This window comes from Rhinatrema bivittatum, chromosome 1 (genome assembly GCF_901001135.1).
Source record: "Rhinatrema bivittatum chromosome 1, aRhiBiv1.1, whole genome shotgun sequence".
In the NCBI taxonomy this organism is placed as follows: Eukaryota; Metazoa; Chordata; class Amphibia; order Gymnophiona; family Rhinatrematidae; genus Rhinatrema; species Rhinatrema bivittatum.
The window spans coordinates 533,501,145-533,527,296 of NC_042615.1; the positions used below are offsets into that span (position 1 = coordinate 533,501,145).

A 26,152-nucleotide genomic window follows, 5' to 3' on the forward strand; every position below is an offset into this window, starting at 1 on the left:
ACAGATAAGTATTGGAAAATAACTGTGGGAGCTTGCTGGGCAGACTGGATGGACCGTTTAGTCTTTTTCTGCCATCATTTCATTTAGGAGACTGGGCATCTAAATATCAAATGTAATTTAATATAGTCAAGTGCACATAGGGAAAAATAATCCCAATTACAGGTACATGATGTTGGGTTTTATGTTCGTAACCACCACCCAGGAAAAGCACCTCAGAGCCCTTGTGGACAAGACCTTGAAATCTTCAGCTCAAAGTGTGGTAGTGGTTAAAAAGACAAATAGAATGTTAGAAATTATTTGAAAAAGAGTAGAGAAGAACAAAACTGAGAATATCGCCATGCTTTGTATAAGATCCATGATACAACCGCACCTTGAGTATTGTGTGCAGTTCTGGTTGCTCCATCTTAGAAAAAACAGCGAATTTAAAAAAAATACAGAGAAGGATGATAAAAATGATACAAGGCAAGTGGCACCTTATAGACTAACCAGTTTATTGAGGCATGAGCTTTCGAAGACAGAATCCATTTTGTCAGATGCATGAAGTACAGAGGTAGATAACATATACTGGGGGGGGAAGAGATAATGAACATAGTCTGACTATAATGCTATTATCACTTTGTTTCTATACCCTGCCTGCCTATTCAATACCTTCTTTGTTCTGTATCTCTCCCCCCCCTATCCCCATATATTTTACCCACCTCTGTACTTCATGCATCTTACGAAGTGGACTCTGTCCTCGAAAGCTCATGTCTCAAATTGGTTAGTCTATAAGATTCCACCCGCCTCGCCATTTTTTCTACACCAGAATAACATGGCTATCCCTCTGAATATCTGAACCATATGAAGTGAAAATCCATTAACCTGAAGTGGTTCATTGAAATAGATGATTAGAGCCAACAACTGTGGAGAAAATCTTCTTTATTAAATGCTACAAAATATAATAAGGCCTTATGGAGAGAGAGCGACTCAGTGCTACACAAAGCACCATTATAAAGCACTCTCTCAAGTGATTTTGCTGATAAGACATTATATTGGATTTTTACATGTGTACATTTCCAACCCCTAAACCAGGTTACACAATTGTCAAAATTTTATGATTAGCTTTCTACTATAAGCTATTAATCTGAATGGCCATATGTTAATTCATTTTTGCTCTCCATGTTAATCTCATTTTGTATGTAAATGTTATCAAGAGGCTTGCTACTAGCTGCAGTGTCAGCATGGCCTTAGTCTTGTTCTAAATATGCTTCTGTGGCCTAATTTATTTCTGTTAATACAGCACTTTCTATCCTGCTTTTCTCCTTCTGCGGCATCTGCCTGTCCTTGCAAAAATAAAGCACAAAACTGAAGCAAAAAATGTTACAGTATGTTGCTAGTAATTATAAAGCTACTTATGATCAAAAACTTAGAACAAGAATAATGACTTCTTTGTGTGTTATGTCAAGTGTTTCACTGCCTCTTCACTGCTCTTTATTACAAGTTATGTCTGCAATAAGGACTAAGGGCCTGTGAACGCCTACATCAAACCTTATGAAGAAACTTGCTCAGATGAACTGATATCCTCTTTCTATCTAAATGCAAACAGGAGATCATCCCTAAGTCCTCAGGATAAAAAAAATCCTCAAAATCTATATATGATACATTCTATAGAGACACATTGTGCTATATCCTCTCCAAGAAACTACTTAATCACCTAATTAGTATCCTTTACAACAGACAGAGCCAAATCAACAAAGAACTCTGACCTGGAACATTACGTAAGGAACCAACCTATCACTGACTCGTAACTGAACAGGATTTCTCCAATAAGAGAAGTCATCTACCACAAACATTTCACCACGCTCAAGAAGAGGAGGCAAAACTATCCAGCCTCCTGTGTACCACACCAAGTCAAACAACAAATACCCCAAACCTCACCAGCATCCTCAATCTGTCCAACCACACACTCAGCCAGGCACAAGAAGCTATCTTTGCATGGGGATTCTCCTTCTGCCCCACCAAATCTACACAGATAATACAATTCTGTGGTGATCGGGAATTCTACTTGCACCATCTACAAATAAAAAAAATACTTCCATACCAACCAGTATACAGACACAGTCACACATGGAAGAAGACACTGACATTCTCTCCACCTACCAAGAACATCAAAAACAGAAGCTCCTATTTGACACCCTCATAAGGGCATAACACTGGACTGGATTTTTACATAGAATGCTTCCATTGATGTGCCCAATCTAAGATGATAAACATCGCTTGCCTCAACCTCAACTGCATAGAACGGGAAGCCATCCATAACCTCCTAAATTATCAAAGAAGCTGACAAAGGAGAAAATATAGTTGCCATGAATAGATTGGATTATGCATGAGAAGCAAGGAGACAAGTCTCCAATGCAACATTTTACAAGCCCCTGGACTCAGATCCCACTGGAGAATACCAGAAGAAACTACAAATTCTACTAGTAACAAGCAGGATGGTAGTCCTCACATATGGGTGATATCGGCTGGAACCCGGCATGGAAAATTTTGTCAGTTTCTAGAAGCTTTGATCTGCACACTGAGCGTGCCCAGCATGCCACTATCCGTGCGTCCATGCGAGGTCACCCTTCAGTCTCTTCTTTTCCGTGGGGCTGCACTTTTTTTTGTTTTTGCTGAAAAATACAGTGTTTTTTTCCGGTTCCATTGTCAGGTCCCCCATTGCAGTCTGTGCCTCCTCGGCGAAGTATAGAAACATAGAAACATAGAAACATAGAAATGACGGCAGAAGAAGACCAAATGGCCCATCCAGTCTGCCCAGCAAGCTTCCCTCATTTCTTCTCCCATACTTATCTGTTTCTCTTAGCTCTTGGTTCTAATTCCCTTCCACCCCCGCCATTAATGTAGAGAGCGGTGGAGGAGCTGCATCCAAGTGAAATATCTAGCTTGGATCAGAAAGGTCTCCCAGTAGGAGAACATCACCCTGGTGTAGCAGGAAGTGATCCTGTAGCAAGGACCTGCTCTCCAGGTGATGTATTGTCCTCTCGCACCGAGGACAAGTCTCCCAGGGCTACTGCCCAGGAGGGAAGGGTTAGGCCTGCCATCATAGTTGGCGATTCAATTATTAGAAATGTAGATAGCAGGGTGGCTGGTGGACGTGAGGACCGCCTGGTAACTTGCTTGCCTGGTGCGAAGGTGGCAGACCTCACGCGCCACCTAGATAGGATTATAGACAGTGCTGGGGAGGAGCCGGCTGTCGTGGTACATGTGGGCACCAACGACATAGGAAAGTGTGGGAGAGAGGTTCTGGAAGCCAAATTTAGGATATTAGGTCGGAAGCTAAAATCCAGAACCTCCAGGGTGGCATTCTCTGAAATGCTTCCTGTTCCACGTGCAGGACCCCAGAGGCAGGCAGAGCTCCAGAGTTTCAATGCGTGGATGAGACGATGGTGTAGGGAAGAGGGATTCAGCTTTGTAAGGAACTGGGGAAACTTTTGGGGAAAGGGGAGACTTTTCCGAAAGGATGGGCTCCACCTTAACCAGAGTGGAACCAAGCTGCTGGCACTAACTTTCAAAAAGGAGATAGAGCAGCTTTTAAACTAGAACAAAGGGGAAAGCCGACAGTCACTCAGCAGTGCATGGTTCGGAGAAATGTATCCTTGAAGGATACTAATGAAACAGGAGAGTTAGGGCATCCCAACAGAGAGGTTCCATTAAAAGCAAATATAGTCCATATGCCTATATGTAAAAAATCACCAAAACTAATGATTTCCGAATTATCCCAAACAACTGAAAAGCAGGTTGTTAAAACAAACAAAAAACACACTTTGAAATGTCTATATGCCAATGCCAGAAGTCTAAGAAGTAAGATGGGAGAGTTAGAGTGTATAGCAGCAAATGATGAGATTGACATAATTGGCATCACAGAAACTTGGTGGAAGGAGGATAACCAATGGGACAGTGCTATATCAGGGTACAAATTATATCGCAATGATAGGGAGGATCAACTTGGTGGGGGTGTGGCACTTTATGTCCGGGAGGGTATAGAGTCCAACAGGCTAAAGATCATACAAGAGACTAAATGCTCAGTAGAATCTATATGGGTAGAAATCCCATGTGTGTTGGGTAAGAGTATAGTGATAGGAGTATACTACCGTCCACCTGGACAAAATGGTCAGACAGATGATGAAATGCTAAGAGAAATCAGGGAAGCAAACCAATTTGGCAGTGCAATAATAATGGGAGATTTCAATTACCCCAATATTGACTGGGTAAATGTAACATCAGGACTTGCTAGAGATATAAAGTTCCTGGATGTAATAAATGATTGTTTCATGGAGCAATTGGTTCAGGAACCAACAAGAGAGGGAGCTATTTTAGATTTAATTCTTAGTGGAACACAGGATTTGGTGAGAGAGGTAACGGTGGTGGGGCCACTTGGCAACAGTGATCATAACATGATCAAATTTAAACTAATAACTGGTAGGGGGACAATAAGTAAATCTGCAGCTCTAACACTAAACTTTCAAAAGGGAAACTTTGATAAAATGAGGAAAATAGTCAGAAAAAAACTGAAAGGTGCAGCTGCAAAGGTTAAAAGTGTTCAACAGGCTTGGACATTGTTTAAAAATACAATCCTAGAGGCGCAGTCCATATGTATTCCACGCATTAAGAAAGGTGGAAGGAAGGCAAAACGATTACCGTCATGGTTAAAAGGTGAGGTGAAAGAGGCTATTTTAGCCAAAAAATCATCCTTCAAAAATTGGAAGAAAGATCCATCTGAAGAAAATAGGATAAAACATAAGCATTGTCAAGTTAAGTGTAAAACATTGATAAAACAAGCGAAGAGAGAATTTGAAATGAAGTTGGCCATAGAGGCAAAAACTCATAATAAAAACTTTTTAAATATATCCAAAGCAAGAAACCTGTGAGGGAGTCGGTTGGACCATTAGATGACCGAGGGGTTAAAGGGGCTCTTAGGGAAGATAAGGCCATTGCAGAAAGACTAAATGAATTCTTTGCTTCCGTGTTTACTAGTGAGGATGTTGGGGAGATACCAGTTCCGGAGTTGGTTTTCAGGGGTGATGAGTCAGACGAACTGAACGAAATCACTGTCAACCTGGAAGATGTAGTAGGCCAGATTGACAAACTAAAGAGTAGCAAGTCACCTGGACCGGATGGTATGCATCCCAGGGTACTAAAGGAACTCAAAAATGAAATTTCTGACCTATTAGTTAAAATTTGTAACCTATCATTAAAATCATCCATTGTACCTGAAGACTGGAGGGTGGCCAATGTAACCCCAATATTTAAAAAAGGCTCCAGGGGTGATCCGGGTAACTATAGACCAGTGAGCCTAACTTCAGTGCCGGGAAAAATAGTGGAAACTATCCTCAAGATCAAAATTGTAGAGCATATAGAAAGACATGATTTAATGGGACACAGTCAACATGGATTTACCCAAGGGAAGTCTTGCCTAACAAACCTGCTTCATTTTTTTGAAGGGGTTAATAAACATGTGGATAAAGGTGAACCGGTAGATGTAGTGTATTTGGATTTTCAGAAGGCGTTTGACAAAGTCCCTCATGAGAGGCTTCTACGAAAACTAAAAAGTCATGGGATAGGAGGCGATGTCCTTTCGTGGATTACAAACTGGTTAAAAGACAGGAAACAGAGAGTAGGACTAAATGGTCAATTTTCTCAGTGGAAAAGGGTAAACAGTGGAGTGCCTCAGGGATCTGTACTTGGACCGGTGCTTTTCAATATATATATCAATGATCTGGAAAGGAATACAATGAGTGACGTTATCAAATTTGCAGATGATACAAAATTATTCAGAGTAGTTAAATCACAAGCAGACTGTGATACATTACAGGAGGACCTTGCAAGACTGGAAGATTGGGCATCCAAATGGCAGATGAAATTTAATGTGGACAAGTGCAAGGTGATGCATATAGGGAAAAATAACCCTAGCTGTAGTTACACGATGTTAGGTTCCATATTAGGAGCTACCACCCAAGAAAGAGATCTAGGCGTCATAGTAGATAATACATTGAAATCGTCAGCTCAGTGTGCTGCAGCAGTCAAAAAAGCAAATAAAATGTTAGGAATTATTAGGAAGGGAATGGTTAATAAAACGGAAAATGTCATAATGCCTCTATATCGCTCCATGGTGAGACCACACCTTGAATACTGTGTACAATTCTGGTCGCCGTATCTCAAAAAAGATATAGTTGCAATGGAGAAGGTACAGAGAAGGGCAACCAAAATGATAAAGGGGATGGAACAGCTCCCCTATGAGGAAAGGCTGAAGAGGTTAGGGCTGTTCAGCTTGGAGAAGAGACGGCTGAGGGGGGATATCATAGAGGTCTTTAAGATCATGAGAGGTCTTGAACGAGTAGATGTGACTCGGTTATTTACACTTTCGAATAATAGAAGGACTAGGGGGCATTCCATGAAGTTAGCAAGTAGCACATTTAAGACTAATCGGAGAAAATTCTTTTTCACTCAACGCACAATAAATCTCTGGAATTTGTTGCCAGAGGATGTGGTTAGTGCAGTTAGTGTAGCTGGGTTCAAAAAAGGTTTGGATAAGTTCTTGGAAGAGAAGTCCATTAACTGCTATTAATCAAGTTTACTTAGGGAATAGTCACTGCTATTAATTGCATCAGTAGCATGGGATCTTCTAGGTGTTTGGGTAATTGCCAGGTTCTTGTGGCCTGGTTTGGCCTCTGTTGGAAACAGGATGCTGGGCTTGATGGACCCTTGGTCTGACCCAGCATGGCAATTTCTTATGTTCTTATGTTCTTAGTAGGAGTAGTAACCGCCGCAATAAGCAAGCTACACCCATGCTTATTTGTTTTTACCCAGATTATGTTATACAGCCCTTATTGGTTGTTTATCTTCTCCCCTGCTGTTGAAGCAGAGAGCTATGCTGGATATGCATCGAAAGTGAAGTATCAGGCACATTTGGTTTGGGGTAGTAACTGCCGTGACAAGCCAGCTACTCCCCGCTTTGTGAGTGTGAATCCTTTTTTCTTCTCCCCTGCCGTTGAAGTTATGCTGGATATGCGTGAAGTATCAGTTTTTCTTTTCCCCTGCCGTTGAAGCAGAGAGCTATGCTGGAAATTCATGATGTATCAGTCTTTCTCCGATGCCGTTGAAGTAGAGAGCCATGCTGGATATGCGTCGAGAGTGAAGTATCAGGTACATTTGGTTTGGGGTAGTAACCGCCGTAACAAGCCAGCTACTCCCCGCTTTGTGAGTGTGAACCCTTTTTTCTTCTCCCCTGCCGTTTAAGCAGAGAGCTCTGCTGGATGTGTGAAGTAACAGTTTTTCTTTTCCCCTGCTGTTGAAGCAGAGAACTATGCTGGATATGCATTGAAAGTGAAGTATAAGAATGGAGTGATCAAGCTAGTTGAAAGGCATCAGGAATAGAGGAAGGTGGAGCTAGTAATCTGGATATTTGGTTTGGGGTAGTAACCGCCGTAACAAGCCAGCTACTCCCGTCATTGTGAGTGCAAATCCTTTTTTCCACATTTCCTCATGCTGTTGAATCTTAGAGTGATGTTGGAGTCACAGTAACCATGTGTATGTTTATTGACTAAGGGTATTGTCTCCAGGCAGTAGCCATCATTCTGGCGAGTCACCCACTCTTCATTGGCGGCCTCTTGACTTTATGGATCCACAGTGTTTATCCCACGCCCCTTTGAAGTCCTTCACAGTTCTGGTCTTCACCACTTCCTCCGGAAGGGCATTCCAGGCATCCACCACCCTCTCCGTGAAGAAATACTTCCTGACATTGGTTCTGAATCTTCCTCCCTGGAGCTTCAAATCGTGACCCCTGGTTCTGCTGATTTTTTTCTTATGGTAAAGGTTTGTCGTTGCCTTTGGATCATTAAAACCTTTCAAGTATCTGAAAGTCTGTATCATATCACCTCTGCTCCTCCTTTCCTCCAGGGTGTACATATTTAGATTCTTCAATCTCTCCTCGTACGTCATGCGATGAAGATCCTCCACCTTCCTGGTCGCCCTTCTCTGTACCGCTTCCATCTTGTCTTTGTCTTTTTGTAGATACGGTCTCCAGAACTGAACACAGTACTCCAGGTGAGGCCTCACCAAGGACCTGTACAAGGGAATAATCACTTCCCTTTTCTTACTCGATATTCCTCTCTCTATGCAGCCCAGCATTCTTCTGGCTTTTGCTATCGCCTTGTCGCATTGTTTCGCAGACTTCATATCATTAGACACTATCACCCCAAGGTCCCTCTCCTGCTCCGTGCACGTCAGCCTTTCCCCCCCCATCGAATACAGTTCATTCGGATTTCCGCTCCCCATATGCATGACTTTGCACTTCTTGGCATTGAATCTCAGCTGCCATATCTTCGACCACTCTTCCAGTTTCCTTAGATCCCGTCTCATTCTCTCCACTCCTTCCGGCGTGTCCACTCTGTTGCAGATCTTAGTGTCATCCGCAAAAAGACAAACCTTACCTTCTATCCCGTCCGCAATGTCGCTCACAAAGATATTGAACAGGACCGGTCCCAACACCGATCCTTGCGGTACACCACTTAAAACCGCTCTCTCTTCAGAGAAGGTTCCGTTTACCATCACACATTGTCTTCTGTCCGTCAACCAATTTGCAATCCAGGTCACCACCTTGTCACTCACTCCCAAGCTTCTCGTTTTATTCACCAGTCTCCTGTGCGGAACCGTATCAAAAGCTTTGCTGAAATCCAAGTATATGACATCGAGCGCTCCTCCTTGGTCCAATTCCTTGGTTACCCAGTCAAAAAAGTCAATCAGATTTGTCTGACAGGATCTTCCCCTGGTGAATCCATGTTGCCTCTGGTCCATCAATTCTCCGGACTGTAGATAGTTCACTATTCTCTCTTTCAGCAGAGACTCCATTACTTTTCCCACCACCGAAGTGAGGCTAACCGGCCTGTAGTTGCCAGCCTCCTCCCTGTTCCCACTCTTGTGAAGCGGGACCACCACCGCTCTTCTCCAGTCTCTCGGCACCACTCCCGTTTCTAGGGATCTATTGAACAGGTCACACAGCGGACCCGCCAGAACATCTCTGAGCTCCCTCAATATCCTTGGATGAATCCCATCAGGCCCCATGGCTTTGTCCACTTTCAGGTTCTTTAGCTCTTCCCACACATTTTCTACTGTAAAAGGATTTTCATCTATTCCACTTCCCTCCAGTTCTTGTTGTGTAGAGATGGTCCTTCTCCAGGGTCTTCTTTAGTGAACACAGAGCTGAAGTATTCGTTTAATATTTCTGCCATTTCTTCGTCTGTCTCCACACATTGATCATTACCACCTTTCAATTTCACTATACCACTTTGGACCTTTCTCTTTTCGCTGATGTATCTGAAAAATGTTTTGTCACCATTTTTTATCTCCTTGGCAATCCTCTCTTCTGCTTGATTTTTTGCCAACTTGATTGTTTTCTTCGTCTCCCTCAGTTGATACAAATATTCTTCTTTGTGCTCCTCCCTTTGGGATCCTTTATATTTCTTGAATGCTGTTCTTTTAGCTTTAATTTTGTCAGCCACCTCCTTTGAGAACCAGATAGGTTTCAATTTTCTTTTGCTTTTCTTTATGTTTCTAACATATAGAGCAGTTGCCTTGGTGATTGCTCCTTTTAGATTGGTCCACTGCTGATCCACATCTCTCTCGTTGTCCCATCCTTTAAGTTCTTCCTCCAGGTACTTTCCCATTTCCTCAAAGTCTGTGTTTTTGAACTGTAAAACTCGGGTCTTTGTGGTTCTTTTCCCTATTCTATTAGTGATATTAAACCATACCGTTCGATGATCACTGCTGCTGAGGTGGGCGCCCACCTGGACATCTGAGACATTATCTGCATTATTGAGCAATAAGTCGAGTATAGCACCTTCTCTCGTGGGTTCCAACACCATTTGTTTGAACAACAAATGGGTTCCAACACCATTTGTTTGAACAAAGATACTTGCATGGCATCCATTATTGCTCTACTATTTTTAGTTTCTGCAGAGGGGATTTTCCAGTCTACATCTGGCATATTAAAGTCACCCACGATCACCACTTCTCCCTTCTTACCTATCTTATGGTGACGCCTTGTAGGTTGAAATCACTGTTTTTCGCTTCTTTGTGGTCATTACCTGGCACTTCGCCTCTCGGTGACCGGCAGTCATTGATTGCATGACGGGTAGCTTTTATGGCGTCCGGCTTTTGTCTGTGCCCGCAGTGCCTGCGGACCATGTCCATTAAAGATCCGCATGAGGTTTGTATCCTCTGCCTGGGGGCCTCGCAAGATGTCCGTGGGTGTCGCCTGTGTGACTAGATGACCCCCCAAAGGGTGTCGTGAGCGCACGCTGATAAGATGGAAAAACGTTTTGGCTCCGCAAAGTCTGCTGCATCCACACCTACATCAGAGTCATCTATGTCGAGGGGAGCCCCTCAATATGCTCCATCTCGCTGCTACTCTGTCCACCTCTTCAAAGGATCGCAGGGACAGTGACCGATCTTCCATGATCTCATCAGGGTCCCAGAGGTCTGGATCCTCTGCTGCCTCTGCGCCAGGGAAAGACCTGGCTGAGCACTGTGGGAGATCCCACAAGCATTGCCACCGGTCGCTGTCTGCGCATAACTCTGGGCCAGCAGCAGCCGCACCATCACCAAAGTGACCCTGGCCATTGGAGGGCTCCAACATCCCCAAGAGTCCTAGGCATTCCCCACTGATATCAGTGCCTTGCACCGTGCCACCTCGGAGGACTGAGGAAGAGCCGGTGACGCCTTGTCCCCTTCCCTCAGTCCTGGCCTCCTCTGACTTTCAGGAGGGTGCAGACCATGGTGCTCAGAGCTCTACGGAGTATCGAGCACCACTGGCGCCCATGCCGGTGCTGGAGCCCCTACCATCTGTTCTGGCACCTCTGCTTGAGTGTCTGGATATCCTTTTAGGTGCCCTTCCGACGCAACTAGTGCCCGAGGGGCCTTTGGTTCCCCAGCATCCATCAATGCCCACCTCCAGTGCGATCTCTATCGTCGCATCCTCCAAGGAGGATGCTCTTGAGGTCTCTGTTCCCCGAGCCTTTACTTGGGATCCTATGGTCTCCTGCGGCCCTGGTCCCCTCAATGCCAGGGGAACTGTTGATTTCCATGGTGCTCTTGAGACCTCTGAAGCCATTTGAACCCAGAGCTGATATCCCCCCACAGGCCTTGCCTGCTTCGCGCTGGCCTTAGTAAGGAGGAAGGGCCTTATGACCCCTGGGGGGACGATTCCATGGAGTCTTCCTCCGAATACTCGGATGATCCCCTCTCCAAGCCTTCCCCGCCTGAGGAACAGCAACTGTCCCCTCCAGAGGATCTGCCCTTTGCAGGCTTTGTCAGGGCCATGGCCAAGGCTATTCCCGTCCAACTGCTTACAGAGGAGGATGCGTGACATAAAATGTTGGAAGTACTTCAGTTTGTCAACGCTCCTAAGGAGATCATGGCGGTTCTATCCTTGACATCTTCAAGGACCTCCTCCTTCGGATGTGGGAGCACCCGATCTCTATCTCCCCTGTCAATAGGAAGGCAAATGTCACCTACTTGGTTTGAGAAGCGGCACTTCCCCTACAAGTCTGTTGCGAAGTCCACCCTTAAAAAAGCCAGGGGCTCCCGTACCCACACCTCGGCCCCTCCGGGGCGTGAGCATAAGGAGTTTGATGCCTTGGACCTCAGAGTCTTCCAGGGCGCCATGCTCATCGCCCGTATTGCCGCCTACCAGTTGTACATGACTCAGTACAACTGGAACCTATGGAAGTGGGTCCAGGATCTCGTGGAGACCCAGCAGCAGAAGGCACTTTCGGCCATTGTCCTGCAAGGTTTGGAGGCTGGCAAACACGAGGTGTGGTCCACCTATGATGTCTTTGAAACTGCGGCTCGTGTAGCCACTGTGGGCATCAGTGCCCATAGGATGGCTTGCCTCAGGGTCTCTGACCTCTGTCCAGAGGTGCAGGAAAAGCTAGCTGACCACCCCTGCACAGGTGACAACCTCTTTGGGGATAAGGTCTGGGATGCACTTGCCCAGTTGGACCACCATGACACCCTTCAGCAACTCTCCTCTAGTGCCTCCGATGCTCCTTCCTCTGCCAGGATCTTCCAGGCCCAGTTCTAGGAATCCCTTTTATAGGCAGAGGAAATATCCTCCAGCCTCCAGAGCTCGCATGCTGCGCACTAATTCATTTTTTTTTTGCAGAATAATTTTTATTGTAGGGAGAACACCATATACATACAAGGACCATATGACATTCAACAAAATGATCAGTCCGATAGAGAAACAACAACATGAGAATTAATACAGAACAATAATGGTTCTCCAAATAGGCATACTCCCCAAACTATTTTACTTTTCCCCCATTATTATTACCCCCCCCCCCCCACCCCCAGTCACACCACAGCCAAACACATACATCCCTCATTCAACATCCATCCAACTCACCCCTTTTTAGGACCAGGTTGGCTTATAGCCATTGGTAGTCAATCCAACTTGAGTATCCTTAGGTAACAGGACATAGTATGCTTGCCAGCATACAATATAGAGCTTGTCCATTTTCCTGGACCCGCTAATGCAGCCAATGAATTCAATCTGCAAGAGGGAAACCATCCGGTTAGTCCATGCAGCATTAGAAGGTATCGCCGCGGGATCAATCCAGTCTGCCAGAATAGTGCGACAGGCTAACAATACAGCCAGCCGTTCAAATTGCACCTGAAAGCGGTTACCAGGACTGGCATTTGTATGTTGACTAGCCATTAAGATGCACCCCGTAGACATCATAGACCTGTGCATACATTGGCTGATAATCTGAAGCACAAACGTCCAAAAGGCCCGCAACCTGGGGCAAGCAAACAAACAATGATGCAAGACACCCTCCGTCATGCCACATTTGCTGCATAAAGGAGAGGGAGCCAATTTCATTTTGTACTGGTGGACATCATCATGATAAAAGCAATGAAGAATTTTAAACTGGACTTCTCGGAGACCATGATCTGGTATCACCTTATACAGAGAGGTAAAACAAACTTTCATGTGTTCCGGGGGTAATCACAGAATTCAACATGCCGGACCAGCGCCGTGCTAACGCTTCTAAGCAGTTAGTTTTACGAAGCTGTTGTCCCAGCTTTTTCCAGCCAGTAATAGTGTTTGTCAACACAGCAGTGTCAAAAAGTTTAGTTGCAAAGGTCATCTCTTCCCTCACTGACTCCAGGGTCCACGCAAAAGATTGCAAATAATGACGTGCTTGTAGATAGGCATAAAACTGTTTAGTTGGTATTCGAAAGGTGCGGGCCAAGGTAGCAAAGTCCAGCAACACACAAGACTCCGGGTCATATAAATGGCAAGCATATACCACCCCACCATCTGCCCAAGACTGAAAAACAGCCTTACTATCTAGCCCAGGCAAAAAATTAGCATTACCCAAAAAGGGCGTGAGTAGAGAGGTCACTCCAGGTAAACCAGATAGCTTACGCAGCCATCGCCAAGCACGTACGCAGGATTCACCAAACCTCTTGGATAAAGAACATTACTTCTCACCCCAGGACGCAGCTGAATAATGCTTAAAGGGGAGTAGGGCTAGACATCCTATGCAACATTCCTGGCGCACAGTAGTGGAAAGAGCCAGTGATCCCATTCACCTACAAAGCGTAGTTGGCAAGCGACATTATAAAGTCGAAAATCAGGCATGTTAAGGCCCCCCTGTTCCCGAGGGCGTTCCAAGGCTGCATAGGCCATTCAAGCTTTCTTCCCCCTCCAAATAAAACTCTCTATACTAGCCCGTAACTGCCTAAGATCTCCCGCTGTTAGCCAGCAGGGAATCACGTGCAGAAGGTATAGGAGCTTAGGAACAATTACCATTTTAATCAGTGCGCAGCGTCCAAAAAGAGAGAGTGGGAGGGAAGTCCACATTTTCAACTGCGTCCTCAGGCCCACGAGACATGAAGATACATTCAGATCATATAGGCGTTCCAGCTGTCTCGGGATCCAGACACCCAAATATTTCAATTTATGCGGGGCCCATTGAAAGGGGAAGGATCCCACCCAGGTAGTAGGCAACTGAGCATTCAGAGCCAGCGCTTCTGATTTGGCAAAATTTATTTTTAGACCTGCGACCCGCTGAAACTGCTCAAACAGGGTGATAACAGGAACGCTGGTGTGCGGTCAGCCAACAAAAAGCAAGATATCAGCGAACAGCGCAGTCTTTAATGGGTAACCCCCCCACACTGATTCCCGCAAATTTTGGCTCCCATTGTAGTCTAATAGCTCTAAAGCCAGTATAAACAACAGCGGAGAGAGGGGGCAACCCTGCTGAACCCCACAGTGCAAGGAAAAGGCGTCCATGGGCTGCCCATTGAGCAAAATAGTGGCACTAGGGTTATTATAAAGTGCTTTTAGCCACTGAAGAAAAGCATCTGAAATCCCATATCTCTGCAGCGCCCAAAACAAGTAGTCCCATGACAAGGAATCAAAAGCCTTCTCGGCATCTAAACTGAGAACCAATGCTTCTGCCTCTGATGTATACCTAAGCACCGCCAGGAGACTACGCACATTGCAAACCCCCTGTCTTCCTTTGACAAAGCCAGTCTGGTCCTCATGAATAAGGGAAGGTAGGACCGTATTAAGTCTGGCCGCAAGAAGAGCAGCTAGGATCTTTACATCTACATTTAACAGTGATATTGGCCAATAAGAGCTCACTTCCAAAGGGTCCTTTCCCGGTTTGGGAAGAACTGCGATAACTGATTGGACGCCGCAGAGATACTACCAGATACCAGCAAACTGTCATAATGGGTACGCAATGGGGACAAAATCAGAAACTTTAATATCTTATAAAACTCTGAGCCCAGTCCATCTTGACCCACTGCCTTTCCCAACTTAAGTGTCTGGATCACAGCATAAATTTCACGCTCAGTAATGGGGTTATTAAGGAAAGCCGTTTGCTCCAGTGTCATTCTAGGCCGTGGAAGGTCACAAAAGAGAGACTCTGCAGCCTCCACACCCATAGGTTTAAGACCATACAAGGAAGTATAATATTCCAAGAACCTATTTGCAATGGCTGCGGCCGTAATGTGGTGCGTCCCTTGACTGTCCCGAATACCCACCACCGCTGTTCGATGGCCTCTAGGCCGGATAAGATGTCATAAGTCGACGCGCTCTATTACCATGTTTATACAACTGGTAGTGGTAATACCTCAGCGACTTAGACGCCCTCTGATGAAGCAAGGTATTTAAAGCTTCTTGGGCTTGGTCCATATGGAGCTTAGCCTCGGCCGACATCCCCACCAGATGCTACTGTTGAGCCGTCTTAAGTACAGCGGTCAGCTGCAATATTTCTGCGTTGCGCATTTTATTTTGCCGAGCGGTATAGGCAATGATGGCTCCCCTCATAACCGCCTTTCCCGCCTCCCATACTGTCGTGGGAGTGACATCTTTAGTATCATTAAGCTCGACATATTCTTTCCAACGCTCCTCCTGTAGGTAAGTATGGAATGCTTTGTCTAAAGGTCAGGTCGCATGCGCCATGAATATGGGGGTCGGGCATTTAGACCCCATCGCAACGTCATAGTCACTGGAGCATGGTCGGACACTGAAATAAGACCAATTCTCGCGTCAAGCACCTTGGAAAAGCAGTGATCTGACACTAGTAGATAATCTATTCTAGAATAGGTCTGGTGAGGGTTCGAAAAAAATGAGTATTCGGAGTCGCCCGGGTGTAAAACCCTCCATATATCCATAAGCTGCAGTTCTTGACAAAGCAAATTTACTCCCCTCATTTGATCCCATATAGAAACTGCCTTGGGAGGGCGGTTGTCCAGTGTCTTATTGGCAACCAAATTAAAGTCCCCTCCCACCACCAAGCCACAGTCGGAAAATTCCGCCATACGATTTATCAAGTCAGTAAAAAAAAACTGGGGAGTACACATTAGGAGCATAAATATTGCAAAAAACCAATTTCTGGTGATTTAACTGACCCACCACAATAACATACCATCCCTCGGGATCTTGAAAAGTCTGCACAGGTTGAAATGGCAGATTTTTGTGAATGAGAATGGCCACACCTCGCTTTCTAGCATTAAAGGATGAGTAAAAACATTGGTCCACCCATTCTCGCTGTCCCCCAAATGGGTTTCTTGGAGAAACGCTACTTGGGTGTTCATACGCCTGAACATAGTAAGTATCATCTTCTGCTTAATAGGGGAATGCAAGCCATCCACATTTAACGAAGCGATTTTAACCTGCGCCATAACATACCATTAAAATGGAAATTACTGCAGTGAAACCATATGTGAACACTCCTCCGGGGCCCCCCAGCCTGGGCTCCAGAGACAGCAAATTCAGGTTATAGTGATATCCAAACAGACATACCCAACCCCGATCCCTAATAAAATCCCATACATTCACCCCCCACCCCCGCCCCACAGCATACATACCACACATCCAACCCCCACACACCCAGAACACTACTACCCACCACCACTCCCAGAGGTTCAGGGCCCACCACAGACCACCTAACGCCATCGTGGTCCTAGGATGCCCTCCTCCAGCCCCGCTCCCTTCCTTCATTCCTAGATCCGGCCCCTGGTTTTGGTACAAAGGTCATACAATCATAGTCCTGAGCACGATCGGTAGAGAGCCTAGAGCTCCCTGTAGGTAAGCCAGTCTCACATATATCCTGGAACCCCCGTAAAAAGACAGGGGTAATGGGCTACACAAAATTGCTTCGAATGTTAACCCGATCCAAGCCTCTTCCCCTCTGTGATAATCAAGGGGGCAGTACGTCCACTCCCGCTAGCCACCAGGCCTCAACACGCCATTCCATGGCTCAGGATTGAGTAGACAGATATTCAGGGAGTCTTGCTACCTGCCGTTCCATAAACGGTTGAGTGCCAGATATAAAGCAGCTAAATGCCAAATGAAAAAACTGAGGCCCTTCGAACTGAGCCAAACCCAACATCTTGCACCAGAAATCGTGGATTCAGTGCCTTCGAGCTCACACTTCGCCGTGTCTCGGTAAGTTCAGTATAAAGCAATCAGCTTCCTCCTTAGAGGTTAAGAAGAGGACTTTATTATCGTGATGGATACGTAATTTAGCTGGGTAGAGCAAAGCGAATTGGATGCCTCGTTTGTGGAGCTCCGTACAAGCTGGTGCGAGAACTTTCCTCTGAGCTGCAGTACTCGCCGAGAAATCATTGAATAACAAAATCTTACTGCCGCTGTACTCCACACAAGATTTCTTACGGTAGGCCCAAAGCAATTGGGTTTTATGCTCCCAATTCAAGATGCGTGCCAGCACGGGCCGCGACCGGCCACCACCTTCCCACACCGGGCCCACCCGATGCATCCGTTCAGATTGTAGTTTCTCTGTACCCAATTCCAGGTCCACCTGCTTCGGGAGCCATGCTTCCACAAAGTCCTTCAGCTCTCCCTCTTTCAGCGTTTCAGGTAGGCCGATAATTTTTAAATTGTTTCGCCGTCCCTGATCATCTTGTTCCTCAAGTTTAGTCAGAAGTTCTCACTGCTGGCTTCTTAAATCTGCCATGTGGCGCTCCGACTACGCTAATCTGTCCCCCAGGTCAGACAAAGTAGCTTCCGCCGTGTCCAGTCGCTTAGAGTAGCCCTCCACGGCCGACTTTGTCCTCCATTGCGGTTTGGAGTTTGATAAGTCTGCCGTCTAACACCTCACTAACCCGCTGGGACAATTGTTGCATCGCCTCTTCGGTGAATGAAGCTAGTACCTTATCTCCTGCAGGTGCCTTGCCATCTTGGGAGCACGTGGCCGTCGGGTACTGCGGTCTGGAACACAGCGAGAGCCCCGATTTCACATGCCCTTTGTCCCAGCTGCGAAGCACTGCAAATGAGCGAATCTCCTGCCAACACGGTCCCAGCTCAGAGCCCAACAGTACCCATCGGGTATACGCAATCAACAACGGGCTGCCGCCATGCTCTTCAGCGTTTCAGCAGCAGCCGCGGCATACAGGGTCGCGGAGGGCGCACAAAACTTCTGATTTCCATGTGGTTTTACCGGTTCAGTGTCGGGCAGCCACTGATCCCGGTGCCAGCGGCAAGTACCAGGACCCGATGTGAGTGCCGAAAAATGTATATATTATTCACTTTTCGGGAGTGGGGCTGCGGAGCTATATCCCTGCACTTCCATCTCCCTTACGTCATCGCCCGCCACGCACTAATTCTAGGGGTTGCCCTCATCAGCAGCGAGCACCCAGGCCTCAGCCAGTGCTGCTGCAAGCCCCAGTTATAGGGTTTCGATTGGCGGTGAGGGAGCACAGGTTAGCCAGGTATGCCCCTGATGCCAGATCCCCCAGTAGGAGGCAGGCTCCTCAGCTTCACCCATCGCTGGGAGGAAATCACCTTGGCCTGATGGATCCTTACTATAGTCCATCGGGTTACAGACTCGACTTCAAACGGCTCCCAGAGACCTGTCCCCCAATGTCCATCATGGGGTTCATCTGCCCAGCAGGCTATACTTCAGACAGAAGTCTCTGCCCTTCTCGCAGCGGGGGCGGTAGAGCCCATTCCTCACCCTCAGCAGGGCCAAGGGTTCTATTCGAGGTATTTTCTTATACCAAAGAGAAAAGGGGGCTTGCACCCCAATCTCAACCTCAGGGCGTTTCTCTTAAGAGAAAAATTTCAAGATGGTTTCTCTGGGTACGCTAATACCTCTCAGAAGAGGAGACTAGCTGTGCTCCCTCGATCTCAAGAAGGCTTACTCTCACATTGCGAGCTTCCCCAGCCACAGGAAATATCTCCATTTCGTGGTAGGGAAGGCTCACTACCAGTATAAGGTGTTGCCTTTCGGGCTGGCTTCAGCCCTTCATGTCTTCACCAAATGTCTAGTGGTGGGGGTGGCGTACCTCAGACGTCAATCAGTACACGTCTTCCCGTACCTAGACAATTGGTTCATCAAGAGCGACTCCCACCCAGGGGCCCTGAGTGCTCTGGCTCTAACAGCGTGGACGCTGCAATCCTTGGGGGTTCATGATCAACTACCCCAAGTCTCAACTCTGCCTGTCTCTTCAGCTGGACTTTAGGGGCCAGGCTAGACACTGTGCAGGCCAAAGTGTTTGTCTCACGACCGGGCCCTTGCCCTCATCTCGCTGGCAACCTTTGTGCGCAGCAACCGGCATTTGACTGCCTACCTTCTGCTTTGCTTGTTAGACCGCATGCTTTGCTTGTTAGGCCGCATTATTTTATGAGGGGCTTACTTCAGTTGAAACCACCTACTGTGTCCTGGGACCTTAATGTTGTCTTGGCACGGCTCATGCGTCCTCCCTTCGAGCCACTGAGTTCCTGCAATATGAAGTTCCTTACCTGGAAAGTAATTTTCCTAGTAGTAATTACTTTGGTTCATAGTTGGTGAGCTTCAGGCCTTGGAGACGTACCCGCTGTACACTTGTTTTTTCCATGATCATATGGTCTTGCGTACACACCCGAAGTTCCTGCCTAAGGTTGTAACTGATTTTCATTTCAATCAGTCCATTGTTCTGCTCACCTTTTTTCCCAGGCCTCATTCCCACCCAAGGGAATAGGCTCTTCATACTCTGGACCGCAAGAGGGCCTTGGCTTTCTACTTAGAACGCAGAGCTGGGCACCAACAGTCCACTCAGCACTTTGTGTCCTATGATCCCAATAGGCTGGTCATGGCGGTGGGTAAGCAGACTCTATCCAACTGGCTAGCGGATTATTTTGCCTTCTGCTATGAACAGGCAGGCCTTCAGCTGACTGGCTACATTATAGCTCACTCTACGGTCCATGGCAACGTCGGCGGCTCATTTGCGAGCAGTTCCTATCAAAATTTGTCAAGCCACAACGTGGAATTCCCTTCACACGTTCTCGGCTCACTACTGCTTCGATAAAGATGGGTGACAGGACAGTGCATTTGGTCAGTCTATCCTGCACAATCTTTTCCACACCTGAACCCAGCTCTTCCAGCTTAATGACCTTGGTTGATGCCAGGCAGCCTCTGGCCAACCAGCAGAGCCGCAGTTATGTTGTGCCCCTTGGCACGTTGTTCGGCAACTGTTAGTCTCTCCTATTCACGGAGACAGCTTGGAGCTTGGTATTCACCCATGTCTGAGGACCACCATCCTGCTTGTCCTAGGAGAAAGCAGATGTTCTCCTAGGACAGCAGTTTTTAGTCCTCAGGAATCCCGCTCGCCTCCCCACGATGTTGGGTTCTCCTTCCAGTTTTATTTTTTCGCTTGTGTTTATCTGATACGAGACTAAAGGGGGACATCACGTGGATGTGCGGATAGTGGCTTGCTGGGCAAGCTCAGTGTGCAAGTCAAAGCTTCTAGAAACTTTGACAGAAGTTTTCTCTGGGCTCCATCTAATGATGTCACCCATATGTGAGGACTAATATCCTGCTATCCTAGCAACTGTGCTAACTTCTGGAGGAATTCCCCCGCTGAAATATGCCAACAGATTTACATGGGGACACACCCCAGGAGTCTCAATTAGGTACTTTCTACCTGTTACCCAAAATACACAAACCAGGGAATCCTGGATGCCCCATTGTTTCTAGCATCAACACCCTTACTGTAGGAGCATCTGGCTACACAGAGTCCATCCTTAGACCCTAGGCCACCAGCACTCTGAGCTACCTTTGTGATGCCACACATTTTCTGAGGAAGTTCCATTCTATTGGCTACCTCCCAGGCAACACAGTTCTGGAAACCAAGGATGTTTAATCCCTTTAGACGACATCCCTCACAAGGACAGATTACAAACCTGTCATCCTGGTAGCCACCACAGTTGATCTGGCAAACAAATTTGCCATTTTGTCCTCATGCACAGCTACTTCAGATTTGAAAAGGACTTATATCTGCAAGTCCGTGGCACTGCCATGGGTACCCACATGGCTCCACAGTATGCTAACATTTTCATAGCTGATTTAGAACATTTCCTCAACTCCTATACCCAGAAGCTGCTCCTCTACCATCTTCATCATCTGAACCCATGTACTTGAAGCACGTAAAAAATTCCTCCAATAATTTAACGAACTCCACCCAATATCAACCTGAACCTGGAGCAATCCACACAGCAAGTCCACTGTCCAACTACATGAGGCACATAAGAACCACATTATACTGGAAACCCACTGACTGTCACACACCTACATGCCTCCAGCTTTCACCCACCCCCTATCACTAGGTCCATTGTTTACAGCCAAGCCCTATGGTATGTTCTGACCCCTCGGAGAGGGACTCCCATCTGGAGAATTTACAACAGATATTTTTGGAATTACATACCCACCCAATGAGGTGAGAAAACAGATTAACAGAGCCAGACAAAGACCCAGGAAAGCTCTGCAACAGGATCATCTAAAAAAATAAATAAAAACACCTCTGGCTGTTACCTATAGCTCCAAGATGAAACCACTGAAACATATCAAGGATCTACAGCCCATCCTGGACAATATCACCCTCGCAGGCTATAAGTGGCAAGCCTTTCCTGGCCTACCATCAACCCCCCAGCCTCAAACGGATACTCACTGGCAACCAAAAATTGTACAACAATGACACCAACTTAGAAACCAGACCCTGCCAGAAACCCAAATGTCAACTCTATCCATATATTAACCCAGGCAGTACCATCACAGGACCCAACAATATCAACTATAATATTTGGGGCTCATTCACCTGTAATTCTTCCAATGTAATATATGCCATTACATGCCAGCAATATCCCTCTGCTGGCATGTAATGGACCTAAATCTAACATTAGACATGGTAATATTCAGCAACTAGTAGGATAACATTTCAGTCTTCAAAGTCATTCTCTATCTTACTTTAAAGTTGCTATGCTCCTAAAAAGGAACTTCATTTCACTCCAGCATGACCTGCTGAATTGGAACTCATCAAAAAAAATTGCCATCATCCTAGGTCTGAACAAAGGCAATGGCTTCATGGCACTACAACTATCTATGAACTTAACTGTTCTCAGATCATTCTGTGTCTTCACACTTACCTCAGTTGTCAGTAGACTGGACTATATGCTATTATCACTTTAGTCAATACCCTCTCTTTATTCTGTATCTTCCCCCAACCTACCTCTGTACTTCACTTCATGCATCTGATAAAGCAGACTCTGTCCTCGAAAGCTTATACCTCAATAAATTGTTTACTCTATAATGTGCCACCCACCTCATGTCATTTTTGCTATACCAGACTATCACAGCCATCCCTCTGAAAAAATGATAAAGGGGATGGAAAAGCTCTTTTATGGAAAAGGCTAAACAGATTAGGGCTCTGTAGCTTGGAAAAGAGACTGAGGGAAGATGAGACTGAAATTTATAAAATCATGAGTGGGGTGAAAGGTTAAATAAGGAACAGTTATTCTTTCAAACACAAAGACTAGGAGACACTCCATGAAACTAGCAATAGGCAAATTTAAAACAAATTGTAGGAAAGATTTTTTTTACTCTGTGCACAGTCAAGCTTTGAAATGAGTTGCCTTATTTATTTTATTTAACATTTTTTATATACCGAGGTTCTGGTAACAATGTTACCAATCACTTGACCACATCCATCTGGCAACACACACATTGAGGTATAAAAGAGGACTGAACAAGTTCAGATGGACTTAGGAAAACCAGTGCTTATTCCTGGGAGTGAGATACAAGAAATAGACTATTGGGGATTTGCTGGCTACTTGTGACCTGGATTGGCCACTCTCTGAGAAGGATGATGGGCTCAATGGACCCAGCATGGCACTTCTTACTTTATGATGGAAATGACAGCTACTTGCAGAGTGAATCAGTTAAAGAAGTTCTAAAATAAAATAACCAAGTACCTTTCTTGAATTGTATAGAATTCTAAACACAAGTGTAACCAATAACACCTTGTATATATAACTATACATAAGAACATGCCATGCTTGATGGACCCTTGGTCAGACCAAGGGTCCATCAAGCCCAGCATCTTGTTTCTAACAGTGGCCAATCCAGGCCATAAGAACCTGGCAAATACCCAAAAACTAAGTCTATCCCATGCTACTGATGCCAGTAATAGCAGTGGCTATTTTCTAAGTCAACTTAGAAAATCTTTCACATGCACTTTGAAAAATGCTAAAGAAGGGCAATATACATAGTTTTCTTTTTTCTTTTTTGTAGTATGTAGTGATTCTAGTACTAAAGCCATTGTTCTACCTGCCTGACTATTCTGTGTCAGGGGTGGCCACCTCTGCTCCTTAAGAACTACAAAAAGGCCTGGTTTTCAGGAGAACCATAATGAATATGGATAAGAGATTTGCATTCACTGCCTCCACTGATCATAAGTGTTTGTTTCTGAAAAGTGTAAGTATATAACTGTAAAATCCCCGGGGACAAAAGGAGACATTAGAATTAAGACCAAAAATTCATAGAACTAGGAAATAAGACAAGTTGATGTTTATACAAAAATGATATTATTGCTTATAAACCTTTCAGAATTATTGTGGTGAACATTGTTTACTGCCATTGTTCTAACCAGTGATGTAATGACCTGCTGAAAACAGTTTTAATGCACTATATCTGTCTTAGACTTGTAGGTCACACTCTAGAAACTGTATTTTGTTTTCCATACCATTTAATGGGTGATTATCTTTATTAGGAGCAGAGCATGATGGTGACTGGTGGCTTGGCTTGGTGGAATGATTTCATCGTTCTTGCATGCTATAATTTAAATGATCGTCATGAAGAGGTAAGAATTTTAAGTGTTCTAATATGAAAGAATTGGTTACATCTGCTAGTTAAATCTTTCTCAGTTTCCAGTGTTGCAAAAATATAGGTTTGTAAGCCAGAATGGTAGGTATGCAATTGATCCACACTAACCTCTCTGGCCATAAAAAGTTTAGGGGGAAGTCTGTTTACAAAATGTTTCAAATTTCATTCTGGCAAGCTGTTCTTTGTTTTTCTTTGTAGTGGTAATATGCTTTTAAACTATAAGTCCCAGTAGAGAGCTAAAACATGTCAAACCAACCATAGAGGGTATTTATAAAGGATTTTTCTCTACAAATACCTGTTAAAATACAGTATATCATATGTTCACTTTGTAGAAAACATTTTGTAGCTTTCTTAATTTTCCTCACAGCTGAGAGTCTACCTGAGGACATCCAATCTAGACAACACATTTGCACATGTCACCAAAGTGCAATCAGAAACCTTATTGCTTAGTGTCTTCCGGGACATAGTGATATTGTTCAGAGCTGACTGTTCTATCTGCCTTTACAGTATTGAAAGAAGAAGTGATGGGTGAGTACAGAATGTATCAGGAGATCTGCAAAGCAAAACATACACTCTGGCATCAAATCACTTGAAACCTGTGGAATGTATCTGAGCACTGTACAGCTTCCCCTTTCTAGTGTTTTTCAGTGGCAGGGAAGTTCTAGAACAAGAGGGCATGATATGAGGCTCCCAGTGGATAAACTCGGGACCAACATCAGGAAACTGTTTTCACAGAAAGGGTGATATGTGGAATGCCAGAGTGGTTGGTGGAAGCCAAAATAGTAACAGCTTTTAAGAGAGTATAAGATAAGTCCATATGATCCTTAATTGTAAAAAAGTGAATAGATAACGGAAGCACAGCCTAGCAGCATGTGTTTTAAGTGATTAAAGTGCCTTCCTTGGAGGAGTCGTCAGTAAGTGTTAGGGCTGCCAGAATGAATAGCAAGTGGGTAAAAAGGCATGTTAGAAGTCTATTTGCAACCTGTCTGGCAGACCGAGAGGATAGACTTTACTAATAGCTGAATCGGTCTTCCAGGCTACAGATTTAGTAATAACTGTAAGTCCTAGTTGAAAACACAGGTTCTTATGTAGCTGGGTCTGTGTGGCAGGCTGTACAGGGGACCTAGGAAGCTGGATGTTCAGGCAGCAGCCACGTTAGTATTTGTAGGTATTTAGATTTGGCTGCAGTAATAGACGTAAACTAGTAACTGGGTCTGTCTGGCAGGCTCAAGTATAGTAATAACAAGAAGTCCTAATGGAAACACAGGTATTCACATAGCTGTCTGTCTGGCATACAGTGCAGGGAAACTTGGAGGCTGGATATCTAGGCAGTGACCAGCTTTTTAGATTTTGACAAAGCTTTATAGTTAGTTGGGAAGAGGTGGAAGCAAGTGGAGCATCTTGTATGCTGATCCTAAAATAGTAGATTTCCTAGCGTGTAGCAGATGGACTCAGGACCAATGGGTATATAGTGTACTCCTGTTAGCAGTCGGAGACGGATCAGATTTCAATCTGATGTCCAGCTCCCTGCAGGAAGTGCAGCTCTTCAGCATTTTCCGTCTCCATAGCAGATAGGGACTATCTGCACGCTCTCGCAGCGTTTGATCCAAAGAAGAAAACCAAAATTAAAGGGGAAACCTATCTGAAGACGAGCCCCGCTCTCTTGCGGTGATACCCTCGGGTCCCTCCCCCAGTTGAGATTCCCGAGGTGATTTCCGTGGTCTCTTGGAGGTGAGCCTCGGTCCAGCGGCCGAATCGCGGCGAGGACCTAGCCCCCGATCCTTGGGCGAGGCTGAAAGGCAGCGGGTGCAACCCTCGAGCGCGGCGATGAAGGTATTTGCCCTCTCCCCCCGCAGCCGGAGACCGCCTGGAACGAAACCAGGAAGCGCCAAAGACGAGGTAAGGTAAAAATCTTCTGTTTGAATCCGGTCTCCGATGATAGAGGAGGAGCACAGGTCACCAATCGGAACCAGTGCCACCGGGTTGATCCGCCCTAGCAGGGCCAGACCCCGGCTATTTCCAAGGGTCTGCCCACGTGGAGACCCTCCGATGAGGTCGCCATATTACCCGCATGCTCGCCATCGCCATCTTGGCCCTATTCGCCGCGCCGCCCGCCATTCGATCCGAGCACACAAATCGAGCTAAGCGCACAAAAATCCTTGTGCGCATAAACTTACGCGCACATAAGTTGCACGCACAGAGTCGGGCGCATATCTACAGCTAGGCGCATATCTGCGTGCACATCTCAGGCACACTGGAGCGCACAAGAGCTTACACGCCATAGACATGGCACCTCCAGAAACAGGAATAAAAGCTCAAGGCCTCTGCCCTGCATGCCACATCAGAGCCCACAGACGGAGACCCCCAGGGAACCTGTGCCCCTCAACTTAGACCCAGCGTCGATACCTTGGGTGGAGTTATTCAAGGGGATTCACGCC

At 45.8% G+C, this 26,152-nt stretch overlaps 1 protein-coding gene across 2 annotated transcripts in view; it reads left to right on the top strand.

Moving 5' to 3' along the window:
- Nucleotides 1-26,152, top strand: part of RIC1 (RIC1 homolog, RAB6A GEF complex partner 1) — a 312,556-nt gene that overhangs the window by 204,030 nt on the left and 82,374 nt on the right. For both annotated transcript variants that reach the window (XM_029613872.1, XM_029613883.1), the window contains exons 15-16: nt 23,602-23,691; nt 24,082-24,242. In XM_029613872.1, the coding sequence (XP_029469732.1) occupies nt 23,602-23,691; nt 24,082-24,242 (251 nt within the window). The remainder of the gene's footprint in view (nt 1-23,601; nt 23,692-24,081; nt 24,243-26,152) is intronic.